General features: G+C 38.9%; 9 protein-coding genes across 12 annotated transcripts in view; 5 read left to right on the top strand and 4 right to left on the bottom strand.

Annotated features, from left to right (window-relative positions):
* The window catches only part of LOC6557086 (ankyrin repeat domain-containing protein SOWAHB), a 37,571-nt gene extending 32,987 nt beyond the window's left edge, over positions 1-4,584 (top strand). The window contains exons 4-9 of the mRNA XM_032734519.2: positions 451-540; positions 663-668; positions 1,258-1,330; positions 1,397-1,486; positions 3,426-3,452; positions 3,519-4,584. Of these exons, the coding sequence (XP_032590410.1) occupies positions 451-540; positions 663-668; positions 1,258-1,330; positions 1,397-1,486; positions 3,426-3,452; positions 3,519-4,171 (939 nt within the window). The 3' untranslated portion in view covers positions 4,172-4,584. The remainder of the gene's footprint in view (positions 1-450; positions 541-662; positions 669-1,257; positions 1,331-1,396; positions 1,487-3,425; positions 3,453-3,518) is intronic.
* Positions 4,505-5,452, bottom strand: LOC6557088 (phosphomannomutase). The gene has a single exon (XM_001985015.3). It carries the CDS (start codon positions 5,398-5,400, stop codon positions 4,636-4,638), a length of 765 nt encoding a protein of 254 aa, XP_001985051.1. The 5' UTR covers positions 5,401-5,452; the 3' UTR covers positions 4,505-4,635.
* Positions 5,453-5,778: 326 nt separating this feature from the next.
* Positions 5,779-6,070, bottom strand: LOC116806057. Its single transcript, XM_032741891.2, has 2 exons — positions 6,010-6,070; positions 5,779-5,937 (listed from the first exon to the last, which is right to left on the bottom strand). Exon 2 carries the CDS (start codon positions 5,931-5,933, stop codon positions 5,784-5,786), a length of 150 nt encoding a protein of 49 aa, XP_032597782.1. The 5' UTR covers positions 5,934-5,937; positions 6,010-6,070; the 3' UTR covers positions 5,779-5,783.
* Positions 6,071-6,226: 156 nt separating this feature from the next.
* On the top strand, positions 6,227-9,612 carry LOC6557093 (melanotransferrin). Its single transcript, XM_001985016.3, has 7 exons — positions 6,227-6,305; positions 6,473-6,900; positions 6,960-7,093; positions 7,152-7,309; positions 7,372-7,895; positions 7,953-8,117; positions 8,177-9,612. The coding sequence occupies exons 1-7, from the start codon at positions 6,245-6,247 to the stop codon at positions 9,239-9,241; spliced, it is 2,535 nt and encodes an 844-aa protein (XP_001985052.1). The 5' UTR covers positions 6,227-6,244; the 3' UTR covers positions 9,242-9,612.
* Positions 9,613-10,030: 418 nt separating this feature from the next.
* On the top strand, positions 10,031-13,927 carry LOC6557073 (phosphoacetylglucosamine mutase). The gene is made up of 3 exons (XM_001985017.3): positions 10,031-10,276; positions 11,563-13,006; positions 13,074-13,927. Exons 1-3 carry the CDS (start codon positions 10,176-10,178, stop codon positions 13,170-13,172), a joined length of 1,644 nt encoding a protein of 547 aa, XP_001985053.1. The 5' UTR covers positions 10,031-10,175; the 3' UTR covers positions 13,173-13,927.
* A 551-nt stretch (positions 13,928-14,478) lies between these two features.
* LOC6557091 (eukaryotic translation initiation factor 2 subunit 2) lies at positions 14,479-16,025 on the top strand. The gene is made up of 3 exons (XM_001985018.3): positions 14,479-14,661; positions 14,864-15,266; positions 15,329-16,025. The coding sequence occupies exons 1-3, from the start codon at positions 14,647-14,649 to the stop codon at positions 15,850-15,852; spliced, it is 942 nt and encodes a 313-aa protein (XP_001985054.1). The 5' UTR covers positions 14,479-14,646; the 3' UTR covers positions 15,853-16,025.
* Positions 15,933-16,613, bottom strand: LOC6557095. The gene has a single exon (XM_001985019.3). The coding sequence runs from the start codon at positions 16,581-16,583 to the stop codon at positions 15,933-15,935; it is 651 nt and encodes a 216-aa protein (XP_001985055.1). The 5' UTR covers positions 16,584-16,613.
* A 359-nt stretch (positions 16,614-16,972) lies between these two features.
* On the top strand, positions 16,973-19,655 carry LOC6557099 (histone acetyltransferase KAT2A). Its single transcript, XM_001985020.3, has 3 exons — positions 16,973-18,305; positions 18,363-19,018; positions 19,089-19,655. Exons 1-3 carry the CDS (start codon positions 17,020-17,022, stop codon positions 19,616-19,618), a joined length of 2,472 nt encoding a protein of 823 aa, XP_001985056.1. The 5' UTR covers positions 16,973-17,019; the 3' UTR covers positions 19,619-19,655.
* A 1,517-nt stretch (positions 19,656-21,172) lies between these two features.
* LOC6557082 (protein LSM14 homolog B-A) lies at positions 21,173-25,864 on the bottom strand. Of its 4 annotated transcripts, none has more exons than XM_032742483.2 (7): positions 25,342-25,864; positions 23,908-24,396; positions 23,235-23,785; positions 22,880-23,101; positions 22,482-22,711; positions 22,023-22,417; positions 21,173-21,955 (listed from the first exon to the last, which is right to left on the bottom strand). In XM_032742483.2, exons 1-7 carry the CDS (start codon positions 25,460-25,462, stop codon positions 21,948-21,950), a joined length of 2,016 nt encoding a protein of 671 aa, XP_032598374.1. In that variant the 5' UTR covers positions 25,463-25,864; the 3' UTR covers positions 21,173-21,947. The 4 variants fall into 4 exon arrangements, with proteins under 4 accessions (XP_032598374.1, XP_032598378.1, XP_001985057.2 ...); XM_032742487.2 differs by having other exon boundaries at positions 22,880-23,098; XM_001985021.3 differs by having other exon boundaries at positions 22,880-23,098; positions 23,235-23,773.
* Between the last annotated feature and the right edge of the window lie 155 nt (positions 25,865-26,019).

The following is a 26,019-nucleotide window of genomic DNA, read 5'->3' as shown; positions in this document are numbered from 1 at the left end:
TCTTGCAGTTCCAGAGCTGCTCCCTTATCTGAGCGGCCCGAATCGTTGCGCCTTACTAAATTATTATGTTAACATGAAAATAATTGAGGCAAAAGGCATTCGGCAGCGGCTGGCCAATTTATTTATATATATCGTATAATCTCGGACGCAGCAGCAGCAGCAGCGGCTGCATCCTTTTTGTTTTTGCTTTTTTGTTGATTTTTTTGTTTTTGTTTTTTTTTGTGGCTAAACGACAGCAATTGATGGTCGAACAAATAGTTCCAGAAGTGCAGCATATTGGGACATCGACGCCCTGCTGATTGTTTAACTCGCTGTCCTTCAGTTGTCCCTTCACCGATTTGTTTCAAGCTAATATGCCATTGTGTGGATAGCTCAATATGCCTGTTTTGCTCTCATTTGGTCCGCATACTAATTAAAACCGTGTTTTACTTCTTTCCTTTTTGGTTGAAGACCGCTCTACACTGGGCTGCCAAGCACGGCAACGAGGATGTGGTTAAACTAATTGCCGGCACCTATAAAGCGGATGTCAATGCCCGAACGGTAAGTTTTACAGTGATTTTTATAATATAATATCTATCTATCAATCTATCGTTTTAAAATATTTAAATTCTTTGACATTTCATGTTGTTGCCAATTTGCCATTTGTCCGCATTGTCGTATAGCATGGGGTAAGTGAATTATATTGAAATACTTTTAATAATATACGAATCGACTGATTGCCTTGTCACCAGCACGCGAAAATCTGCGTCACATGTCACACGGCAAGAGGAAAAAGAATGAAAAAAAAAAATAAAACAATTCTTTAACCCTTCCCATGAGGCATACGGTATCTGAGGCAAGCTGTGACAAATCGTGACGAGCAAATCCAATTGTGCCACACACAACATGCCCAACCTCAAATCCTTTGGTTTATGCATGCGAAGTTTACACAATTTTAAATTGAACCGTGCCTTGTTCCAAACAAATTAAATTCTCACTCAAATGTTTTGAAATGTCGCTTCTCAAAAACGGAGACAAAGTGAATTGTCAATCACGACGAATGTGTTACATTCAATTTAATCCGACTTTCCAACTGATTGGATACGCATTTTATAAAAACCAAATCAGAAAAAAAGGAATCAAAAGTTGCACAACTTTTCAGTTTTGATTTACATTTAAATTAGAGTTTATTTAGTTTATACAAATATTAGTTATATTCGAATTTAAATAACACTATAAGTGAACAACTTTAATAATTATTTTTGCATTTTTCTATAGGGATATACACCGCTTCATTTGGCCACACAATTTGGAAGGGATAATATATTCGAATTACTCTGGAATGTTTACAGTAAGCCTATCTAAAATATTATTATCATCTAAAAACTTCAATTAATTTAAACATTTACTCTTGCAGAGGCCAATCGTGACATTATGGATTGGAGTGGAAATAAGCCACTGGATTATAGTCGGCAGCGTGCCAGTGTCTCGGCCTCAACGTGCAGCAGTGAGTATGAAAAGTATTTCTTCAATCCGGAGCTAAACAACAACCACCAACTGGGAAACCAACAATTTGAGAGCGGTGGCCATGAGATCAGAGGCGGTACACTCGGCAGCGCACTGACACACGGCAAGAAACGCTCTCAGCTGCTTTATGCCACAGTTGGCACCGGTGGGGGCACTCTTGGGCGCACCCAATCGCTGTTATCGTCATCGACGCGTCGCTATAAGAAGCCATCGGTTCGACCCTTACTATTTAAAGCCCCAAATGATGACAGTGATTCTGATCAGCCCGGCGAACTGAAAGATGAGGTGTTGAGGAGTGAAAGCATTGCGGGCAAAAGTCGCGGTGCCCCCCCTCGCCGCAAAGAGAGCTTTCTGCGTAAAACTTTTCGGTCCGCTGCCGGTGCGCGCCGAGCCCCTGACGATGTCGTTACTAACCCAACCAATTAGTTACATAAACCAAGCATGTGCTAAATATCTAACTATTTATGTACTCTCCAATTTTCACAAGGCAACAAAAAATCATTGTCAACTTGTAGATATATTTTGTACTTCAGAAATATACTTTCTGTGCTTATTTGTTGCATTTTAAAAAACCTAATACAAATCATAATTATATTATAATATCTACAAGCCGACAGTTTTTTTATATCTTGCCTTTCTGTTTAAACACAGGATAAACAATTGTATTATTTTTTAACCCACAATTATCTTATTTTGTACACATTTGCTAACCAATTAATGAAATGGCACCTTTTTAATCCTTTTAATACATAATAGGTGATTTTAAACTAACATATAATATGCTTATTGGTATTCAAAATGTTATCTTATATTTAGTTTATAATATTGAATTATTATCTGTGAAACCCTTTTTAGCAACAGTAATGAAATTTGTATCTTTAAAGTGTGAATTTAAAAAAAAAGAAATGAATTTTTGTGGACGATATCAAAATGAGACTTGAAACAGTTCAACGCAAATAAACCAGTGTATTAAAAAATAATTATTAAATGTACGTTGTGTGGTCCGAAAGTTTCAAAAGATCTATAATGAACTTAAATCTGCTGATGTACTAATTTAATGTATTATTTGTACTGACTTCATTCAGCCAAAAACGCTAAAAAGAAATAGTCAGATGGCTATACATTATCATATTAATTCAAATTTAAAATTTATTATTATATTGTGGATCGCATATATGATCTTTGATGCTTCGCAGTTGCCTTAACAAAACATAAAAAGTTTTGCAGCAGTTAATTTATTAATAAACTAAATTACTTCATTCAACGAGATTCACAAATGAACTCCATTTTTAAAACTCCATTTATTAAAAATTGCATGTCTAAACGCTACAGCTTATATAACCAAGCTGATCAAATTCGACTAAAGTATGTCTTGAATTAAAGTCTTACATATATATTTAAGTTCTCCACTATCTAAAATGGGAACCTCTATTTATTTTCATCATTGCAACGTGTAGAAATTCAAGCGATGCGGCACTATGGCGGACTCAATGGAACCTGGAGGCAGGTTGAACTAACTAACGAGTTTGAATGTGTTCAATCGATTAATGTTCAATAAAATGTTTATTCGTTGCATAATTTCCGCTTGTTATAAATATATATAATTATAATTTCTTCAATTGTTTTTAAGCATTGTAAAAAAAAGAAACCCTTTCGCTTTTAGTAGTATTCTTCAATATTTTTATTTAAAAGCATTTGATTTTGATGCCTGTTTTACTTATTTTATTATTTTGGTAAGTTTCTCTCTTATAATGAATTCCTAATACGCACTTTCATTTGTCCTTTTAAAAAAAGTTACTAAACATTTTATAGGTTACATATTATCATTTAATTGTTAACTGCATTTTTTAATGTGCATGTGCAGTTTTAACTTTACCAACAAATAATTATTTACATAATTCTCTCATTCAATTTTGCAGAAATCAAAGCGCGAAAAAAGAATACAAGTAAGTCATAAAATATAATATTTTATTTATACTTATTTACTAATTGAATTTCATTGTATTTTATAGTCGAAAAAGATTTGGGATTCCTGCGGATTGGTTCACTGAATGTCCGAGTAAAGAAAACAACCGAAGCGTTCAGCAACTTCTTGGGAGTGGGCAATGGCAGTGGACCAGTTGGGCCGATGGGATCCGCCGAAGTGAATCGCCATCACCAGCGAACTCACCGTCACCCTCATCAGCGTCATCATCTTCATGCCAATGGTACGACACGGAATCGTCCTCCGAATCAGAGAGCATCGGCGACAATACCATACGGAACGAATAATATGCTCGGCTCGCGTGCGAGTGTTCCACTCAATATGAATATCTATGAGGCCGTTCACAAGTCCTGGGGCTCAGCCGACAATATAACGCAGCGTTCCGAAAACCTAATGCCACCACCAAAATCCGTTTCAAAGCGCTACAGATCCTCGAAACGTTCATCATATGCCTCCAATGCCACCGATTCACCGCGGGACTCCATCTGCTCATCCAATTCCAGTTCAAATCTCAACACTGGCTACAGCAGCATGCCCACAACTCCAAATCAAATACGTGCACCCAAAAGCATTGGCTCATCTCTGGTTGTCGATTCGGATTCCGATTCGGCTTGTGGCTTTGACTCCAACTGGTCGGTTAATGACCGCAATTCACTAAACAATAATGTGCTAAAATCCTAATCCAAAATGATTTCTTTCAATATACCAATACTAAATGATTAAAAATCTCTAAAACTCTTTGTAACGTTTTGTAATGTAAGAGACAATAATCTGAGGATTGATTGAGATTGAGAATGTGTAATCTTCATGAGTTCGTTGGATAAAATATAAAATGTTACACATGCAATTTAATTATATAATACTCTATATAGGTGGTCTTTTAAACTCGTCTAAAGAACACTCACAAACACTCTAACCCTAAATGTTTTCTTACGTATTTTAAGTAACGCTAATTAATCATTCACAATTCTTGTAATAATTTAAATACACACAAAATTGTATCTGTAATTGCAAATTGACGAAATTATCAAAATTGTATTGAAAACAACATATTTTTACATTTATTTTTTTACAAAATATACAATGGATTTGAATTGGAATTTTATAAAAACATATGTATGAAAGTCAGTCAACTTTTCGAGACATTAAAGATTTAAAAGCTCTGTAAGTATTCGCATCGTATCGTCGGGGGTATTAACTTTATGGCCCTTAAGGCGAGAATCTCTATAAATCTCATAATCATTGCCACCCGGGTCCGTTTTATCGCCAAAGAAATGAATCTCTTTATACTTGTAATGGGCTTCGATGTAACGCAGACAGAAGGTTTTGTCCCAACCGTGCGGGAAGACATCAAAGCTAATTTGTCCACCAATACTATAAGTGAGATCGATATCAGCGAACTCTTCCTTCAGCTTTGCAATCATTTTGGATCGAATCTGATGTTCGGCATCGTAGGCGGCGAACATGTTACGCTCTTCCCGGGTGCACTGGCGACCAATGGGGCAGACATTCATCATTCCGTTGCGAAACTCGATGAACGTTCCTCGCTTAATGGGCAGTTCCACTTCGGATAGATAGCGTAGCACATAATTGATAAATCGCTGCAAAGTTTTCTCGCCCAAATGCTTTATAATGTTTTGTTTGCCCACTTCCTTGCCACCGTCAATTTGCACCAGGCCATTTTCGGGGAAGATTAAATCGAACTCATTCAATATCTTCTTGCCATTTAGCTGCTCAAACATTTTCTCTAGATCCGATCCACCGACAATTCCAATTGTCGCCCGTGGTTTCACCTTCGTATAGAAGAACTCCTCAAATTCCGGTTTCACTATCGACCGGGGCATTGTCAAAGTTCCATCCACATCGAAGAGTAGCAATATATCCTCACGTTCTAAAGTGGCTGTCGACATTTTATTAAACTGGGACAGAGAAAACCAACTCAGTCATATGAAAATTTCCACGTATGTGTTTGTGTACACAAATTGTCTGGAAATCAGCTGATTATGAAATTGATAACAACTTTTGCCGGCAGTGCTGTGAATGTCTCACTGTCTTTTCAACCAAACTGTAATTTATAAAAATGTAGCACTCGTATAAAAAATATAATAACACTTAGAATAAATTAACAACAATTAATCTGCACTCCCTTCAAAGCGTGTGAATAATTAAAATCAATATAAATTCCGTTCTATGCAACAGTTGCTAGCTTTTATTGCTTACAATATTTATATAATAATTAAACAACACAATTTTTATTATATTAATTTAAAACACGTTGTTTTTCTGATTTGTATTATTTTTTGTGTATCGTTTGATCTCGCAGCGATTTGTATTTTTGGCTATTTATCATGGGATCCACTACAACTGGATATAAAGTTAATCCAACGGCTCCAATTATGCAGGACACAAACGCCATGAATCTCCAACCGCGCAAAACTGCCATTGTGCTGAAAGACAGATTTTATTATTTTTAATTCTTCAATGTTTTTTATAGTTTACTATTATAAAACAATAACAACCTGCTTGCTATATGCAAATGGTCTAAAAAAAATCTCAAATGCCGACAATAAACAACGCGTGCCCAACACTGGTTTGTGTAGCATTGATAGAAAACGATCAATCGCAATTATTATCGATTAATGCATGCTACGGGCGTGTCGCCGTTGTTTGGTTCATTTCGTTTGTGATTTTGTGTTTTTTTTTGTTTAATATCAATTTAAACTAAATGTGTATTGTATTTTTCTGTGTGTGAAAATGGCTAGAGCTTTTATAATTATATGCCTCATAAGCGCACTTTGCTTTATTGTAACGCATGGTATGTACAAATATTGTTTTGCTCAAGTCGCTGACTAAACATTGGGCGTTGTTGCCTGCATGTGTGTGTGTGTGTGATTGATTGAATTAAAACAAATAAGCACGTTAATTAAGTGTTTACAACAATTTGTTCAGAATCATAATTAATTAATTAATTCTACTTTGTAGCACAACATCACTACGATGAACATAAAATAAGTAATGTAATCTGGTGCACAAAAGGTCTTGAGGAGCAGTTCAAATGCCAAAATCTGACTGTGGCCATCGAACGAGATCGGGCGCTCTTCGACGATGTATTTCTGAATCTAACCTGTTTGATGGCATACAGTGCTGATGAGTGCATCCATAATTTGGATCGGGAGAAGGCGCACATCACATCGCTGGATGCCGGAGATGTGTTCACCGCTGGACGTTACAACTCGCTGATCCCAATTATGCAGGAGAAGCTGGAGGGTGGCTTCTTGGAATATAATGCAGTGGCAGTTATCAAAAAGAATTCCCTGCCCGACGTGACCGAAATACGACATCTGCGCAATAAACGCGCCTGCTTCCCCTGGGTGGGCAGTCTGGCTGGCTGGATTGTGCCAATACATACGGTTAGCTAATCCTCCAATCTCAAGCTAAACATAATAAATTAAAATGGTTTTATTTATAGCTGCAACACCATGGAGATATGGAAATTGTGGATTGCAACAATCAGGTTAAAACTGCTGCCAACTATTTTAATAGTTCCTGTGCTGTCTACTCACTGATTGATAGATACAATCCCATCGGCGACAACTCGGACAAGTAAGCATATGCAAAGTTAAATAAATCTGTTTTTATTATTAATATGTTTGTCTTACAGACTGTGTGGCTTGTGTATTGGCAAAATTCCTCTGCGCTGTTCGTCAGCGGATCCCTATTTTGGCTATGACGGTGCATTTAGGTGCCTCCTCGAGGCGGGAGATGTGGCATTCTTGCGACATTCAACGGTCTCCGAAATGCTGCAAACCATCGAATTCCGTTAGTAGCCCATTGGAATTATTTTTTATATATTTAATCTAATATATTATAACTAACTGTAGAAAATATGTCACCGGATACGTTCCAATTGCTGTGCCGTGATGGCAGCCGTGTGCCCATCGCCGATTATCGCCAATGCAGCTGGGGTCAAGTGCCTTCGGATGCGATTGTTACCTCGTCAGCGCGTAGTTTTCGCGAACGAAAGCAATACCAGCAGTTTTTGAAGCGCATCACTGAGCTGTATTCGGATGGTGTTCGCGAGGACCCAGCTCACAGTCAGCCGCAGACTGGTGGCGGTTTTGGCACATACGATCGCAACAACAACTACAATGATCCAAATCGTAACAATCCCTACGACAATTTCAATGGCCAATACGACAGCAACATCAACGGCTACAATAGGAATAGGAATCCCAACCAGAATCCCTATGATCAATACGATAACTCCAATTATCGCAATGAGCGATTGGACAGCAGTTTCACCACTGAACGCAATCAATTTGATGGTGGCAACACATCGGTGCCTTATGAAAAATTCCGCATTTTTGAATCTCGAAGATATGGCAAATCCAATCTGCTCTTTCAGGTAATTAAAAACGAAGAATTTCTAAGAATTATATTACAAATTTAATCAACTTTTTAGGATGGATCCCGCGCTTTGCTTTCCATACCGGAAGACGATCAATCCTTTTCGAAATATCTGCAAAAATCCATTAGCTATATTTACGGCATCCGTGAATGTCCGGTGCCCTCAATGACGTTGTGCGTCACCTCAGATCCCGAGCTGGAGAAATGCATCAAAATGAAAGTGAGCTCGATTTGTATACCCGTCTCCCACCTTCTCTCTGACTTATTCTCCGTTTTCAGACCGCACTCAAGGCGCAAATATTGAAGCCCGAACTTATCTGCAAAAAGATGCATTCGCACATTAATTGCATGCAACTGATTCAGTCTGGAAAGGCCGATGTGGCTGTGTTTGATGCCGGAGATGTGTACACGGGTGGATTGAACTACGATTTGGTACCGTTCATGTCGGAAATATACAATTTGGGTGAACCCGAGTACTATGTGGTCGCCGTAGCCAAAGAGGAGGATCCCGACACTGAACTAACATATCTAAAGGGCAAATACACCTGCCACACGGGCATCAATACTGCCGCCGGCTGGACATATCCCATGGCATTTCTCATTTCGAATGGTTGGATTCGACCATACGGCTGTGATTCGATTCGTGCCGCCGCCGAATATTTTACCAAATCTTGTGTGCCCGGTGCCATTAGCAGTGAATATAATACGGGTGTGCCATACGACAGCATGTGCGATCTCTGCCATGGAACCAGCTATAGATACTGCCGTCGGGATGCTTCGGAGGATTACTATGGGCATACGGGTGCGTTCCGCTGTCTCGTTGAGGGCGGCGGGCATGTGGCGTTCATGAAGCACACCACCGTCATGGAGAGCACGGGTGGCAAGCGCAAGGAATGGTGGGCCAGGAATGCCCTCAACGATGACTTTGAACTGTTGTGCACGGACGGCACTCGTGCGGAACTCCAGGATTACAAACGCTGCAATCTGGGCAAGGTGAAGGCTAATGCCATCGTCACACGTGGTGGAGTCAACTACAATGAGACACAACTGCATGCCTACATCAATCTGCTGACATATGCCCAGCAGCTGTACGGCCGTAAGGATGTGGATGCATTCAGTTTTAGTATGTTCTCCTCACCGCTAGGACACTATGATCTAATCTTCCAGGATGCCACGAGACAATTGCAAGTGATACCGCAGCAGCAACGCCATTATGCCACCTATCTGGGTGGCAATTTTATGCGGGCTCGTCGCATTACCGATTGCTATGCGAGTGCTCCGCATTTAACATTATCCGTATTCTTAATACTGGCAAATATGTTTGTTCTGCGAATAGTGCTCTGATGAGGCTCGTCACGGTTTCTCTCTATTCCATTCCAAATAGGGTGAGAGTTCATCCCGAATGATTTTAGACTCGTAATTATTTCGAATAAACATTTTCGAATCTCACACAAACGACATAAATACATATCAATAATTCCATAAGAGCAATTTTTCAATTGCTCTAACTTTCTTGAATCTAGTGCCTTAAAAAAAACACAATCGTCAGAAGTGAATTGAACTATATATGCCCCAAATGTACAATAATTTAATCTTAAGTCATAAAGATCAACAGCATTACAAAATAGAAGTACAATTTTTGTTAAATGTCAATTTTATATAGTAGACATCCGTCCGAAACGTCTATTCATACAATCTACAAATATATATTTATAAATTATATAAATATATATAAATTTCTATCCAAATAATCCGTCCACAAAAAAATTTATATTATACTGCATTTTACACGTATATTTATATTGAATTATTTTTATTTACTATCAAATTTATACACTGGCATAGAAATATTAAATAAACATTTTTACAAAAGTTGCTAAAATTGAATTTAATTATGGACTAATAATGAAAGAGTGATTAATATTGCATATAATATATGCAAATCTTTAAATAAAACTCAACAGGTTAATAAAATTGGACAATTTAAAATGAGATTCACCATAGCGCAAGCATAAAATGGACAATGCTGACGTCACCCGCGTGGTAGATATGAGTCTGCAAACGATTCACTGTTACTGGCAGTTGCTTCTTCTTCCTGCTAGCATTCAGCTGACACGCGTTGCTTTCAGTTGCTTTTCATATATGGGCTACTTTTAGTGCAACAACAAAAACAACAGCACCAAAGTGAAAACGGAAAGTAGTTTTGCGACTTCAACGTAACAGCTGCAGCAAGGATTTTGAGTGCCACATCAGCCGAGTCACCAGTTCATTTACCAATATGTCCATCAATTTGAGAACAGTTTACGCCTTTGCGAGGGAAATGTACCCAAAAATCTCGACGACACCCATTCAATATGGAACAGCTGGATTTCGCGGCAAGTAAGTTGACCACTGGCAATTAATCACAATTGTGCATATGTATGTGTGTGCGTGTATTTATGTTGGTAACTTCATTCATACAAATATAGCTGCATTTACACATCTCTTATGCATTTACTTCACCCACGCCCACACACACACACACCCATATGAACTTGCACACACATACACATGCGTAGAAAATTTTACAAATATACATATATGTTTAGGGGTGTGGTGAAGATGAGTAAGACTAAAACCGAGTGCACTATTTGTATTGGCATTTGGAGTTATTTTTAGAATTAACTTACGCACACACTTTATCAATGGACATGCACCTTTAAAGGTACACAAATACAAATACATACATGTAGAAGTAGGAAATGAGTATTTAAAAAACATGTTTAATTTGTCATACTAGAAGAAGAGATAAGTTGTAAATTTTGAAACAAAATTAAGGTCAAAAACGAAACTCGGTTTTGATATTAATTTAGGATTGGAAATGTTATAGTATAGATATTAAGTATGTATATATATTTGTACAACGTAAACTAAAGTTAAAGCAAAGAACTTTTTATGGGATTGAATATTTTATCTATCAACTGCAAATAGCTGTTGTTATCAGAAGTGAGTGTTCGTAATATGTCGGAATGTTTGTACAAGTAAGTGAAGTAATCAGAATCAGAAGTAAATACTTACAGATATATATATATATATACATATATATAGTTGAAGACCAATGTGAACTTCACTGAAGTCAGATTGTTCAGTATATGACAGCAATTTTGCTGTATTTAATAGCAAAACTAGATGTAAGTAATAATAATAAAACCATATTAATTATTACCAACTGTTATAAATATTTATTTAATTATCAGTTGGCACAATCATAAAGTAAAAAATAAATAAAATTTAATATTATATAAAAAAAAAAATAATAAAAAATTTCCATAGGATTTTTGAAGGTATTTAAATGCAAAATAGTCCAACATTTGTTGCAATTGAACCAAAAAAATAGTTCGTATGAATCAGTTAAGATGACCAACCACGAATGCATAAGAAATAAAATTGAGTTCTGAATTATAGAAATAGAAGACTTTGAATTGATTATCTAGAAATATTGATATACTAGAATTATTAGGTGTATATATATTAGGTCATTTAGTAATTAAACATAACACAACGAGTCTATCGGTTTATTTGATGAATCATATAATTTCATACTAGCTTCAATTCAAAATAATAGTGATGAAATTGTGCTCATCTTTATACTAACCAATTTCCAACTTGATCTTCTTTTTGAACAGAGCTGAATTTTTGGACAGTGTAATGTTCCGTATGGGCGTTCTTGCCACGCTCCGATCCCGTTATCGAGAAGGTGCTGTAATCGGAGTTATGATCACTGCCTCACATAATCCGGAGCCCGACAATGGCGTCAAACTGATCGATCCCAAGGGTGAAATGCTGGAGTCCAGCTGGGAGACAATTGCCACCGATTTGGTGAATGTCAGCGATCAGGAACTGGAGCAGCATGTGGCCAAAATAATCAAAGACAATAATATTGATGTGACGACAAGTTCGCATGTCTTCGTCGGCATGGACAATCGTTATCATAGTCCGCGTCTGCTCAAAGCGGTTGCGGATGGTGTCATCGCATTGAAGGGAAATGTGCGGGAATTTGGAATTGTGACAACACCCATGATGCACTTCTTTGTGGTGGCTTCCAACACAAAGGAGGCGTACGGCAAACCCACCGAGGAGAACTATTACGAGAAACTAATATCGGCATTTGAGAAACTGCGCAATGGTCAGCTGGAAAATGGCAAATATCGCAACAATCTCATCTTTGACGGTGCAAATGGCGTTGGGGCACGAAAAATGTTGCAATTCCTGAAGCGCATGAATAATTCGTTGGCTGTGACAGTGATTAACCAAGGCATTGGCAGTGGCAAAATCAATGAGGAGTGTGGAGCTGATCATGTCAAGGTGCAGCAAAGACCACCGATATCGATGCCAATTGTGGAGCCCTATACGAGATGTGTTAGTGTCGATGGCGATGCTGATCGTGTTGTCTACTTCTTTAGCGATGAGAACGGACAGTTCCAGCTGCTGGATGGGGATCGTATTGCCACCTTGGTCGCTGGCTACCTCATGGATTTGGTCAAGAGTTGCGAACTAGACCTGAGATTGGGCCTGGTGCAGACTGCGTACGCGAATGGGGCATCAACGGATTACATTGTCAACGAACTGAAGGTGCCCGTTTCATGTGTTCCAACCGGTGTCAAGCATTTGCACCATAAGGCCTTAGAATATGATATTGGCGTCTATTTCGAAGCCAATGGCCATGGCACAATTGTGTTCAGTGATAGCGCAAAGCTCACGATTAGCGAAGCGGCGAAGACTAAGCCAAAGGCCAGGGATTTTCTCTTAATTATAGATCTCATCAATGAGACTGTCGGAGATGCCATCTCCGATATGCTCTTAGTGGAGACGATTTTAAACCACAAAGGTTGGGATGTTAGAGACTGGATTTCCAGCTACGTTGACCTGCCAAATCAACAGCTTAAAATACATGTTAAGGATAGAAACGTCATCAAGACAACAGATGCGGAACGCGTTTGTGTGAAGCCGGAGGGATTACAAGATGAGATTAACCAAGTTGTTGCTAACTATAAACGCGGACGTGCCTTCGTCCGTCCCTCCGGCACAGAGGATGTTGTACGAGTTTACGCTGAGGCTTCAACGAAAGAAGTAAGTGCTCATAATTGAAAGAAGTTTAATTGAATTGTAAATTATTAATTTGATTTGTTCATTTTAGGATACCCATCAGCTGGCCTACGAAGTGGGCATACTAGTTCAGAAACTGGCTGGCGGAGTGGGACCGGATTTAGTTAAGCCCAGCAATGCTCATTTGTAGTCAAGATTTTTTTAGTAGAACCTTTCATTTGTGCAGCTAGATGAGTGCTTAGACATAATCTCACAGATTCGCATTTAACCGGCGTGCCTAGTTGCCACGGGGAACTGGGGAACAATATACGCAGCCTTAAACTATACACTTTCAAACAATCACTCGCAAATGCATTTATAAATATTCGTTGCAAGTGATTCATTTGTTATGTTTACAACAAAAAAAAAACTATCCAAATTCTTAAGCAAGTTTTTACATATTATTTACAACAATTTCGATTATAAAACAAATCTTAAAACATATAAGAAAGATCTAGTCGTTGGTGCTCAACTATCGTACTTTTAAATATTTCTACACATCAACATATTAATATTTACATAAATATACTTGAGATTTGGAGACATCTAAGCGAAATTCTTGCCTCAAAATACGTAAAACTGCCACAACAGGAACGAATTTTTATTAAGTCGTCGTATTATTGTAAACCTTTACCCCTGCAACTTCTATCTGTAAATCATTTTTAGTTTTGTATATCCCATTAAATGTTTTATGTATAATTTTACATTAAAAAAAAAGTTTAAGGATTACTGATACCCAATTTATTAAAAGATTGTTGACATCTTCAAAAAATATATCATTAAATTTAATGACTTTTTAGATTACCTGAGTGTATGTTCTACTATCAGATTATCATTAATAATGCTATTGAATTATGAAACAATCAAATTGCTATTTTAATTTTTATTAAAATTATACAAATTATATATTTTCTCATTTTATTTCGTATGAATTGATTTGAATTGCACTACAATTGTCCGTAATACAGAATGCTAAAAGACCACATAGTTTTCTATAAATTAAAAATTTGCATATTGAATTGAAGCAATATTTTTTTAGTATCTTAAGTAGAATTGTTAGTCAGCCACAGCCTGAAAGTCTAAAGAATTTATTTCACGCAAAGAATTGAAATGTATATTTTTAAAGATATATATAAAAAAAATAAGCTTACACTAGCAATAAAATCTATAACAATCACAATAATAAAAAAAAAAAACAAAACAAATACAAAATATTTCAAATAATAAATCACATACATTTTATAAAATTATTATTTTGTGGTTTGCGTTGCTGGCGGGTTAAATTTTGATGTAGGTGTAAGGTTTGTGTAAACCAGGAAATAGTTTTGATGTACATACGTGACCAGTATTGTTTTAGTTATGTGTTGAAAAATAAAACAGCTTAAATTTAAAATAAATATTGTGCTGCATTGATTAATTTAAAATAGTGCTGTATAACAACAATCGAACACTCGTGCACGTCAGCAGTTGTTATCGTTTGATTTATCGATACGAAATCAACATCCCCTCGGCAAAGCCATCAAACTGCCCTGCTGTCACTAAATTATACATTTTCTGATGCAATTCGCTGTATAATATAAACGAAATTTTCAACTCTTTGTTCAGTTAATAAAAAATAATCTATTATGGAAGGTGAAGACGTAAGTGTTAATACAAGTGTTGCAATGCAAGTGTTAGTCACATTTGCGTCCAAATTAGAGTGTACATTGTGAATTCCAATGTGTGAGGTTATGTTGTCCAAATGAGGCTCCATTCACCAGGCATTTACCCACACACCCACCCAGTTGTATTTCATGTGCGAACCGTGTTAAACAATTTGTGCTTTCAATATGTTTTTTTTAGGGTTTTGATCCCAGTTTATTGAAAAAGAAGAAGAAGAAGAAGACCACTTTCGATTTGGACGCCGCCTTGGGTCTCGATGATTCAGCCAAAAAAGAGGATCTTATAGATGAAAGCGCCGTAGATGCGACAGCAGCCGATTTGGATGATAATCTCGATTTAGAAAGTTTTGGCAAAAAGAAGAAGAAAAAGAAGAAGCCCTTCAATCTGGATGAATTAGAAGGTGCGTTGCCCGAAGGTGGGGGCGCCGACGATATTGTTATAGCTGATGATCCGGAAGAGGAGGAGATCAACCTAGACATGGACTTTTCAATGGCGAAAAAGAAGAAGAGGAGCAAAAAGAAAGACCTCGACGAGTTATTTGCCGACAAAATGGATGAAGACAAAGGCGAGGACAAAGAAAACGGTAAGCTAATAAAAATTTAAAGTATCATTCCAAAAATATTTATATTTATTATTTTGTTGCAGTGGACGATAGCAGCTCAACCTGGGCGGGTTCTGATCGGGATTATACATACGATGAGTTGCTGAAGCGCGTCTTTGAAATCATTTTGGACAAGAACCCAGATATGGCCGGTGGCCGCAAGCCCAAGTTTGTGATGAGACCGCCTCAGGTGCTGCGTGTGGGCACCAAGAAAACTTCGTTCGCAAATTTCATGGATATTGCGAAAACGCTGCATCGTTTGCCCAAACACCTGTTGGACTTCCTGCTGGCCGAGTTGGGCACCAGCGGCTCGATGGACGGCAACCAGCAATTGATAATCAAGGGACGCTTCCAGCCGAAGCAGATCGAGAACGTGCTGCGTCGCTATATTAAGGAGTATGTCACCTGTCACACCTGCCGTTCGCCGGAGACAATATTGCAAAAGGACACACGTCTGTTTTTCCTTCAGTGTGAATCCTGCGGTTCCCGTTGCTCCGTGGCTAGCATTAAGTCTGGTTTCCAAGCTGTCACCGGCAAGCGTGCAGCAATTCGAGCAAAAACCACATAAATTCTGTATATCTATTTTTAAATTTGAATTTTTTATTGAGCTAAAATTTCAATACATACATATATACACACAAATACAAATTATGCGGCCTTATGGCTCTGGTAATAGTCGATCAAATTGTCATTAAACGCGATCTCTAGCTGACGAGATCGTCCATTGTCCATGGCAAATGAGATAACCTCCAAAGTAATTTTATTCCTAAAGCAGCTTGGGCGTCCAAATAACAGAACATTGCTGCCGAGTAATATTGCGGAACCATCAATATGTTCCATGGCCTTACCTAGCAGTCGTATCATGCAACCCGATACCTTCTCGTACTGTCCAGATCCCGCGGAGTACACCAAGTTCTTTGCTTCATTGTAAAGACCTCGAATAATGTCGGACTCATTTGGCTTGCTAAAAATGCTGATTTCGATTGTGCCAGTTCCATCGTCGACGAGGTATTTGTAAAAGAATTTATTGTGAACACCCCGGCCAGCAACATAACCGTACACAAGACAACTGCGGTAGTTTAGAGTGGCGGGATTGAAAGCCGTAAATACATCTTTATAGCCGGCGACTGGCGTCGATTGCAAAATGTCTCCCACAAGCAGCGGAATGTGTTCAAAAATCTTTTGGCCATTATTGGTTTCTTTGCGTACTGCCGTATAAACCTTTGTTTGATCTCGCGGTTTACGAATGATGAAACTATCCAGCTGATCCTCCAAATCCTCTGAGGTCAGGCTTGTCATTTCAAACAATCATGTATTTATTTAATTTTGTGTATATTAACAATTTGTTTTCGTCTGTGCTTAAATTGTATATTTAAAAGCGATGACGATAACTCGATAACAATACCATTCGCTGCTCATTCACAATCTCTCCCTGGCTGAGCTCATTGAACTTAGTTTGGTCAAGCTAATTTATCATCCAGTTAGTGTTATATGTGGTGAAAAAATGAAATTATGATTTTATTATAATTGTTTGGTGTGTTCGGTAAAGCTTTAAATGTGGTAAACAATTTAATTTAAATTTTATTAATATTCGCCATCCCTTGGTACGCAGTCGCAATTATTGCATTATTTCATCATCCCTCGTTGGCATTTTCTCATGTTGTGAAATTTTGATCATATACATATACATATATAATAAGTGAATATATATCACAAACAAAGAAAAATCGAAGGCATGTCTGGTGGTCCAGCAATAACTCTGAAGAGCCAACCAATCGATGGAAGTAATAGCAATAGTGGCAATGCAGCTGCCCAACAGCAGCAGCAGCAACAGCAATCTGGGAACGGATCCGCGGCAGCCGCCGCATCCGCATCATCATCATCGTCCCAGCAGAGTTCAGCAGCTGGATCAAGTGTGCCACCAGCCCAGGAGGGCACCCGCCAGAATAGCTTGCAGCGCATCCAGCAGCGAAAGCAGAAGGTATTCAATCTGCCGGAGGCACAGAAATTCGCCAAGCTCTCCATGTACTCTGCGTGCCAAGCGGAGGGTTGTCGATGCACTGGCTGGAAGACGCCACAGGAGAACAGGCATCGCGATGTTGAATCCTCGTACTGCCCGGAATTGAGTGAGGAGTGTCGCAATGCCAGTTGTCGCCATCCGTTGCGTTCCCACATAGCTCATATGGCTCAAATCTCCAGGACAAGTATGGATGAACTGTTGGGCGCCATCATTGACATGGAAAACTTGTTTATGTCCATGCAACGTGTCGAGGACGATGACACCAAGAAGGTGTATTTGTATCTGTTTAGGTTGCTGCGTCAATGCGTCCTAACACGCACTCAGGCTGTAATTCGCGGCCCGCTCGGCGATCCTCCGTTTGAGTCGCCGTGCATAACGAAGGCTGTGTTATCCTTGGTCTTCTATAAGTACCATCACTTGAGTTCGACTGAACTGCAAACGATGACGGAGGTCGCCAAAACGTTTCTGAATTTCCTCAATCATTACAATTTTGAGTCGCCATCGGCGCGACGCGGTGATTTGACATTGACGCACGAGGATGCGTCCACCTACAAGATCAACTATACACGCTGGCTGGTCTTCTGCCATGTGCCTGCCTTTTGCAACTCGCTGCGCCAATTTGAGACATCGCTTGTCTTTGGACGAACCCTTCTCCGCACCGTATTTCAGTACATGTCGCAGCAGCTGAAAAAGAAGTGCATTTCGGAACGTGATCGCTTTCCGGAGGACAAACGTTCGATAATTACGCAAATGCCAAAGTTCTTGGAGGCACTGCGCTCGGAGCTGCTGAAAGATGATTCACCCATTTGGGATCCAAACTACAGGCCACCCAATTCGTTTGTCATGCAGCAACGGAAGCGGCATCAGGAGTTGCCACCGACATCAACAATCACATCGGCCAGCTCAACGTCCACGTCGGCAGCCAGCAGTGGTAAACGCTCCAGCGTCGGAGAACCACTTCAGAAGAGGATCAAAAAAGAAATGCCCGAACGAAGCATCAGGTAAGTTACTAAAAGAAATTGAAAAGACATTTTTATTATTTAATTCCTTACTTTCAGCACTGAAAATCAAGATGATCTGCCAGCCGATGTGGTAACGCGTGCCATGAAAGCCGTAGCCGAATCTAAGACAACAAACAAATCGGAAATTCTATTTCCGGTAAATGTGTCGCGCGATGAGAATGTTAAAGCTGAGGAGCAGAAACGGGCCATCGAGTTTCATGTGGTGGGCAATGCGGTGACAAAGCCCGTGGGCAAGCAGACAATCCTATGGCTACTAGGATTACAGCTGGTGTTTGCGCATCAGCTGCCGGAGATGCCGCGGGAATATATCAGTCAGCTGGTTTTCGATACCAAGCATAAAACGCTGGCACTCATCAAGGAGAATCAGCCAATTGGGGGCATTTGCTTTCGCCCATTTCCAACGCAGGGCTTCACAGAGATCGTTTTCTGTGCAGTGACAATGGCGGAGCAGGTGAAGGGATATGGAACTCATCTGATGAATCACTTGAAGGATTACAGCATTCAGCGTGGCATTAAGCATTTGCTTACGTTTGCCGATTGTGATGCCATTGGGTATTTCAAGAAGCAGGGATTTTCCAAGGACATCAAATTGGCACGACCCGTCTATGCTGGCTACATCAAGGAGTATGATAGTGCCACCCTGATGCACTGTGAACTGCATCCAAGTATTGTGAACACTCAGTTTATAGCCGGTGAGTTTATCTCAGCATTCATTTCGCATTTGAATTTACCAATTATTTATTATGTCCTGTATCTTTTCAGTGATTCGCCATCAAAGTGAAATCCTGAAGGAGCTCATTGCACAACGTCATAATGATGTCCAGAAAGTCAGGCCTGGCCTAACATGCTTCAAGGAAGGTGTGCCCTCCATCCCAGTTGAGTCCATACCGGGCCTGAGGGAAATCGGTTGGAAGCCACAAATGCGTCCAGTGCGCGCATCTCGTCCCCTGGAAGAGTCATCAGATCCGGAAAAACTTGTCACATCCTTTGCATCAGTATTGCAATCGGTGCGTCAGCATACCACGGCTTGGCCATTTTTACGGCCGGTGCCGGCAAACGAGGTGCCCGACTACTATGATCATATCAAATTTCCCATGGACTTGAAAACGATGGGCGAGCGCCTAAAGAAGGGTTATTATCAGACACGCCGCCTGTTCATGGCAGATATGGCACGGATTTTCAGTAATTGTCGGTTCTACAATTCACCCGACACGGAGTATTATCGTTGCGCCAATTCGCTGGAGCGTTATTTCCAAACCAAAATGCGTGAACTGGGCTTATGGGACAAATGATGTGATGAAGAATAAAATTGTTAGATCTTATCATATATATATATATATAGTATCTATTGCGAATCAACTCTATTCTATTTATTATAGAGTAATTCAATAATGTCAAAATTATGAAATATAGCTTATTTAAATATTTATGTTATTATATAACGGCATTGTTGCGCGACATTCGCTGTCAAATTTGGACCCATAACTGAAAGAAATGCCGATCAACTTTTCAAGAAAGTGTTTGAATTATGTATTTCGTTTTATCACTTATATCCAACCAAAATGAATGGAAAAAAACATGGGTTTGCCAAGAAGAAATAAACTAAAATCATAAACACAAATTTGAAGAATAAAAAATATTTAATTGCTTATATGAACTTAATTAAAAATCTTCTTTGTATCTAGTTGCAATCGTTAGAAGTTAGAGCTATTTACCATAAGGGATATAATTTAGAAATGCCATTTGAATTAAATCTAATTTAAAACCATTTCCACACCCACGGAATTTGAAACCAATGCCAACACGAGATCTCTTATATGTTTTTGTCTAAGATACGTATCTCAAAGTACTACCAGTTTGCCCATCTATTAAACAGAATATTTGGCAGATCCTTCAATGAACATTGTATCTATTGGAAATGTTGACTTGCTTCTTTACTTATTAGCGACATATTACATACATATATAAATTAGTTAAATACAATTTCATGATTTGTGCCGCTAAATTATGAAAGTAACGTGTCGCGTCTGCTATATTTGTTGATATTTGATTCGAATACCCGTACTGCTCTCTTTGAGAGGCGTGTGACATAAAGTAAGTCAATTAGTTATGTTGCTCTGAATTTAATATGAAATATATGGCTTATGTATATGAAACATTTACAATAAACATTGTTTTTTTTTTTTTTGATGTACATTCCGTGGAGTATTTTCTTGTAATATCTCCGATTCAATTCCAACTACATACTCGCAATACAAATTTAATGTAAATGTTAACTTTAAAAAATAATTGATTTTAAAAAATAGATCATATATCGGAATCTTGCGTAGCTGACAGTTGGATGATAACCTTAAACTTAAAATTGTGTTGTATAATGAGACAAGTATTGTGCATGCATTCCTGGAAATCTAGAATATTTTGTCTTGTTGCGAAGGCCGTTGCAAAATACACACATTTAATTAGCATAATTAATATATATATATATATACATATATATATATTTTAGCTCCCACATAAAAAGCATACTACAAACTATTAGAGTTTTGGCTATAGACACTGAACTTGATCAAAAATTGAACTTATCTCTGAAAGACACGATATAATTGTTTTGCTTTCTTTTTTTTTTTTTTTGATATATAAACATCAGTTTAAGTAAATTTATTTGTTGCCCACACTACTGCTGATAGGTGATTTATTTTTTAATTACTTTTTTTTTACAATTTTTGTGTTCAGTATATATGTACGGGTGTTGTGTGTATGTTGTTTGTGTTGCTGCTAATTGTTATATATGCATGTATTTCCAATTCTCCATCATTAAAATTTTCTTAAAAAAGTTTAAATGCTAGTAACGCTTTGAATTAATTTATTTATGTTTGTATGTTGGTATGTCGCCCACATTAAGTATAGTTGTAGACTTTTTTTTTGTATTGTTAAAATATAAACATGTGAATTGCGTTTTGTTTTTATTAATTTTTTGGGAATTCCATGGATTTAATGTTTGTGTTTTTTTTGTTTGTTTCTTTTTCCTTTAATTTCATAATTTGCGACTCCTAGAGTTATTTTCTTTTTAACTTTTCATAGACTTATGCTTAATGTTTTCTTCACATTTATTACTAAATATATATGTAGAGGTGTGTATGTTATGTTCATCTCACTATGTTTTTGTTAATCAAGTGTGCTGCCTCGCTGGAGACGACGTTACGTTATTATTAGCATGCCATCATTTACACAAAAAACCTATCATTCATTATTTAATATGGCGCTGCTCTCAAACGCTTTCGGATCATGATCATATAGAGAACATATATTAGATAGCAAAGCAACACGGTGGGCGGGCAGAAGTGTGCGCGCAGCAGGACGTCATGAGCGTTTTAACAACACTAAGTAAAATTGTACAATTAATTTGTTTTTGCCATCATTAGATCCATAACTAATCCTCCTCCTCGATTTCCATTCCATTGATATTGATGATGATAAGAGCCTTGTTTGTCGTCGATCTGTCGCTTGATTCTGTTGCTTTCGGGTAACTAGCTTTTGTAGTGGTAGTGATGAGTAGGACTGTTTTCTTTTCGATTTTGTAAAGTTAGGCGGCAAGGGAACTCCTCCTCCACTTCTGCGACATTATTGGGCTGCAACGAAATTTACAACAATTACATAAATATATGACAAATTTAAATATTTAGTTGGTTCCCTTACAAACTGCCGCCACCTGTTGCGTCTGCTGCTCTGCCAGCGTAGACGTGGCCGTCTTCGTTGTTGGGACATTGGTTGATGCCGAGTTGTCCGTTGAATTGTTGCCAGTAGTAGCTGCTCCTGCAACTCCTCCTGCAGCATTGTTGGCCGCTTTCAGTGCAGCGGCTGTGCTGCCACCACCATTGCCATTTCCATTGGTCATATTGTTGGGACCGCCGCGGTTATTGTTTCGATTGTTGCTGCGATTGCGATAGGTGCCACCGCCACCGCCCATGCGATAATTGTTGCGATTGTAGCCGGGAGCGCCGCCATATCCCGAGTTCATGCCATTACCAGCACCGCCGCCGCCCATCGTGTTGCCATTGTTGTAATGGTTGTAATGGGTGCGACCGCGATAACTAAAAAGAGTATTAATATGATAATATATATGTATATATGCGACGAGTTGCAAGTGCTGCTCACCTGCCACGTCGAGTGGATGAGACACCGAATGTCTCCGTATTCAATTTGCGCTCCTGACGCCAGTCATTCTTCTTGTTCTTACTGCGATCCTGGGCAGCCTCGCACGAAATGTTGTCAAAGAAAGATTTGGTCTTATCGTAGCCAACATGAACATCATCCTCCTCGGGCTCATGTTCGCCAGCGCCGGTCTCATTGCCAGAATCATCCTTCTTATCAGTTTCACCATTCAACTGTGCAAAGTTAAAGTCTAGTTAGCTAACCATTGAATACTTTCTACTATATGCTTAAGTGGATCGTGTTGGTTGTTTTAATTGTGTTGTATTTTTTGATTAGTGTTAAATGAAATATAAAGTAAAATCAAGCATAAGTAACAAAGAAAAAGAAAATAAAACAAATACCTGTTCGGTAGTGGTAGAACTAGTTGTTGTTGTTGTTGTGGCTGTTGTTGCTGTTGTTGGTGCTGTGGTTTTGGTGTTGGGTTCGTCGCCCACCTTGAGTTTCGCCAGTTGGGTGCGCAGCTCCTCGAATTTATTGTTGGCCTGCTCGAAATCGAAATCACCCTCAAATTTGATCTTGTTGCGAGGCTTATTTTGATTGGCCGATTGTGGACGATAGCCCTGCTAAAATGCCATATAAAATTAAGTATATATTTGAATCAAAATACAAACTGTTAAGTGCAAGGTCGAAGAAGGTGACTGAATGCATTTAAAATGACCTTGTTTTCTTGCTGTACTTATTTTGTTTTATTTTCACCTGATTTGGTCGCATTGGGCCACGTGCTCCCATTCCGCGATTGCCGCGGAATATATTGGAATTTTGTGGACCGCCGCGATGCATATTCCATGCATTATTTCCACCTCCTCCTCCGCCTCCACCACGTTGCTGCATTTGTCCAGCGCCGACAGCACCACGATTATTACGTTGGTTATTATTATAATTGTTATAGTTATTATTATCCATTTGACGGCCAGAGTCGCGCCGATCACGCTGTTGTTGCTGCTGCTGGTTGGGGTGGGGATGATTGTAAAAGTCGTTATTATGGTTGTTCCTCTGCTGCTGTTGCGACATATTATTGGGTCCAGATCTTTGCTGATGCTGCTGCTGTTGGTGGTTTTGGCGCTTATGTCCGGCATCGCGCGCATTGCCACCACCAAGAGCTTGTATCGAATTTTGTTGATGTAATTGTTGTTGCTGCTGCTGCTGGGAGTGCTGCTGCTGCTGAGTCAGATCGGCCGTTGGACTGATAATGAGGCTAATAGGCGTTGTCGAACGTGAAGCGCTCGCAAGCATATCTAAAACGGAAACTATGCATATAGAGAGATACGGAGAAAGAGTGCACAAATATATTTTGTATTATTGGTATTTCGTGTCTTGTGTCTCAGTGTGTGATCAACAAATAAATTGATGAAATTTGCAATTCTCTTACTTGGTTTTGGCTGCTGCTGAGGCTTCTGTTGCTGCTGCTGTTGTTGCTGCTGATTACCACCAATGTTCATGAAGGTACCTCCGCCGCCACTGCCCGGGGCTCCGCTGCCCGGTGCCAATGAGCCTGGTCCCAGACTGGGTGCACCCAAGGCGCCAAATGGATTGCCGTTGCCATAACCACCAACACCACCAGGTCCTCCGGCTCCACCCATCGATGGTCCACCAGTATGCTGGGGCTGCTGCTGCTGTTGTTGTTGTTGCTGCTGCTGTGGTGTTGGTGCATTCATTGGGAAATGCTGGGGCATCACCTGAGGACCATTCTGTAACTGGGCCTGCATAATGGCCGGATCATTGTGATGCGGCAGATTATGATTGTTGACGACGCGAATGTCTTTAATATCCGAGCCGCGAAACAAGATGTAATCGTAGATCTGCGACTGCGGCGCTATTTGGAACTGTGTGTCGCGATCCTCGGTTCCAAATGAGCGCACTAATTATAAAAAAAAAAAGTATATATATATCAAACAAAATAATAATAAAAGAACAATTGTATTTATTCTTAGCATTTTCTATTTAACCTCAATATGTATCCAAATGTTGATGAAAAGTGCAAAAAAGACTGCTTATAATTATTATGCATATTTAAATAAATTATATTTATTTAAATATTTATGCATATGAATAAACTCAGTCACACAATTTATTAAATATAATTTTTGTTTTATTTTATGGCAAATTTTCACTTTTACCGAAGTCCTTTTGCTAACGGTACTTGCTCTAAGCAGCGGCGATAGAAAATCCGTTAATTGGCGCTGGCGCCAAAAATTGTCTTAGCGTACACATGCACAAATAGCTTTGTATGTAAATACATACATACTTATTTTGATGTAAAATCATACACACATACATAAGACTCACATGCTTGTATATGTGCACACGCACACATGTGTATATGTAATTTTGCGGATGGGGATGCAAAGCAAAAGCAACACTGTACAACCCGAAGCTCTCTATCTGTGCCGACAGCCAGCATCTGAGCTTCGAAAACATGACAAACAAAAAGCATAAGAGAGAGGGATAGCGCACCGAAACAGAGAGAGGGAGCGGGAGAATGAGAGAACGAAATTGGTTAACGCCGCCGAGTCGAGTGTGTGTCGCTGTCTCTGCTTGTCTCTGCACACGATCTTTGCTTGATGAGCGCAAATATTACTGTAAAAACTAACTGAAGCAACCAAAAAAAAAAAACGTGAACAAAAAATTTCGAAAGAAACCATTTTCTTTTTAGCACACACGCCTTTGCATTTTACCGTTTTAGTTTTACATTACGCTTTGTACCTTATACTTACATGACATGCAGTGTGTGCAAATAAATTAACATGGACGCAAAATGAATATGTACATATATATTATATATACATTTTGGGATATTACTTACCACTCGATAGAGCAATTGTACACTCTTGCGGGTCCACCGTATACAAGCGGCCTTCATATCGAATGTCGGCTTTCGAAATCAGGCTGATCTTCGAGCCTAACTCCGGCAGTCCACCACTCATGTTGGCTTTTATTCGATTCCAAGTTTTTTTTTTATTAAGAAATGTTTCTGCTTACGGCCGACACAATCGTCGACGAATAAAAAAAATAACTCAAGAGTAAAGCAAACACAATTAATAGCGAGCGCGACGTTGCCCCGTTTCCCCGAGCGAGTGTTGCCTGCTGCGCTGCAGTTTCAACCTTTCGACGTTGACAAGCACGCAATTGCTTTTTGGTTCCAGGGCAAATGTTTTCAACTTTTGATCTTCTAAATTGCAGATATTTTATAAAGATCAGAATAGAGCACAATTTAAAAAATCAATCAAATGAAATAGGAAAAAACTATTTGAAATGTAAAATTTTCGCAATTCGTAATGTGGAAAATTTTTCACCTTCCGTCTGCAAAAACCTACCCGTCGAAAGTGGAAGATAATCGAACGAGCCACAGCACTCGCTATCCACGACAGTGTTGGAAAACATCTTCAACTATTAGTGCATTATCAAAAATGGCTCCTCAAATTATTGAAATATTATTTTAGTTTAACATGCGACTACGCCATTAACACACACAAAAATAATA

Source organism: Drosophila grimshawi, unplaced genomic scaffold (assembly GCF_018153295.1).
Source record: "Drosophila grimshawi isolate 15287-2541.00 unplaced genomic scaffold, ASM1815329v1 contig_44, whole genome shotgun sequence".
NCBI lineage: Eukaryota > Metazoa > Arthropoda > Insecta > Diptera > Drosophilidae > Drosophila > Drosophila grimshawi.
The sequence above is the reverse complement of the archived record's forward strand: the minus strand, read 5'-3'. Positions and strand labels throughout refer to the sequence as shown.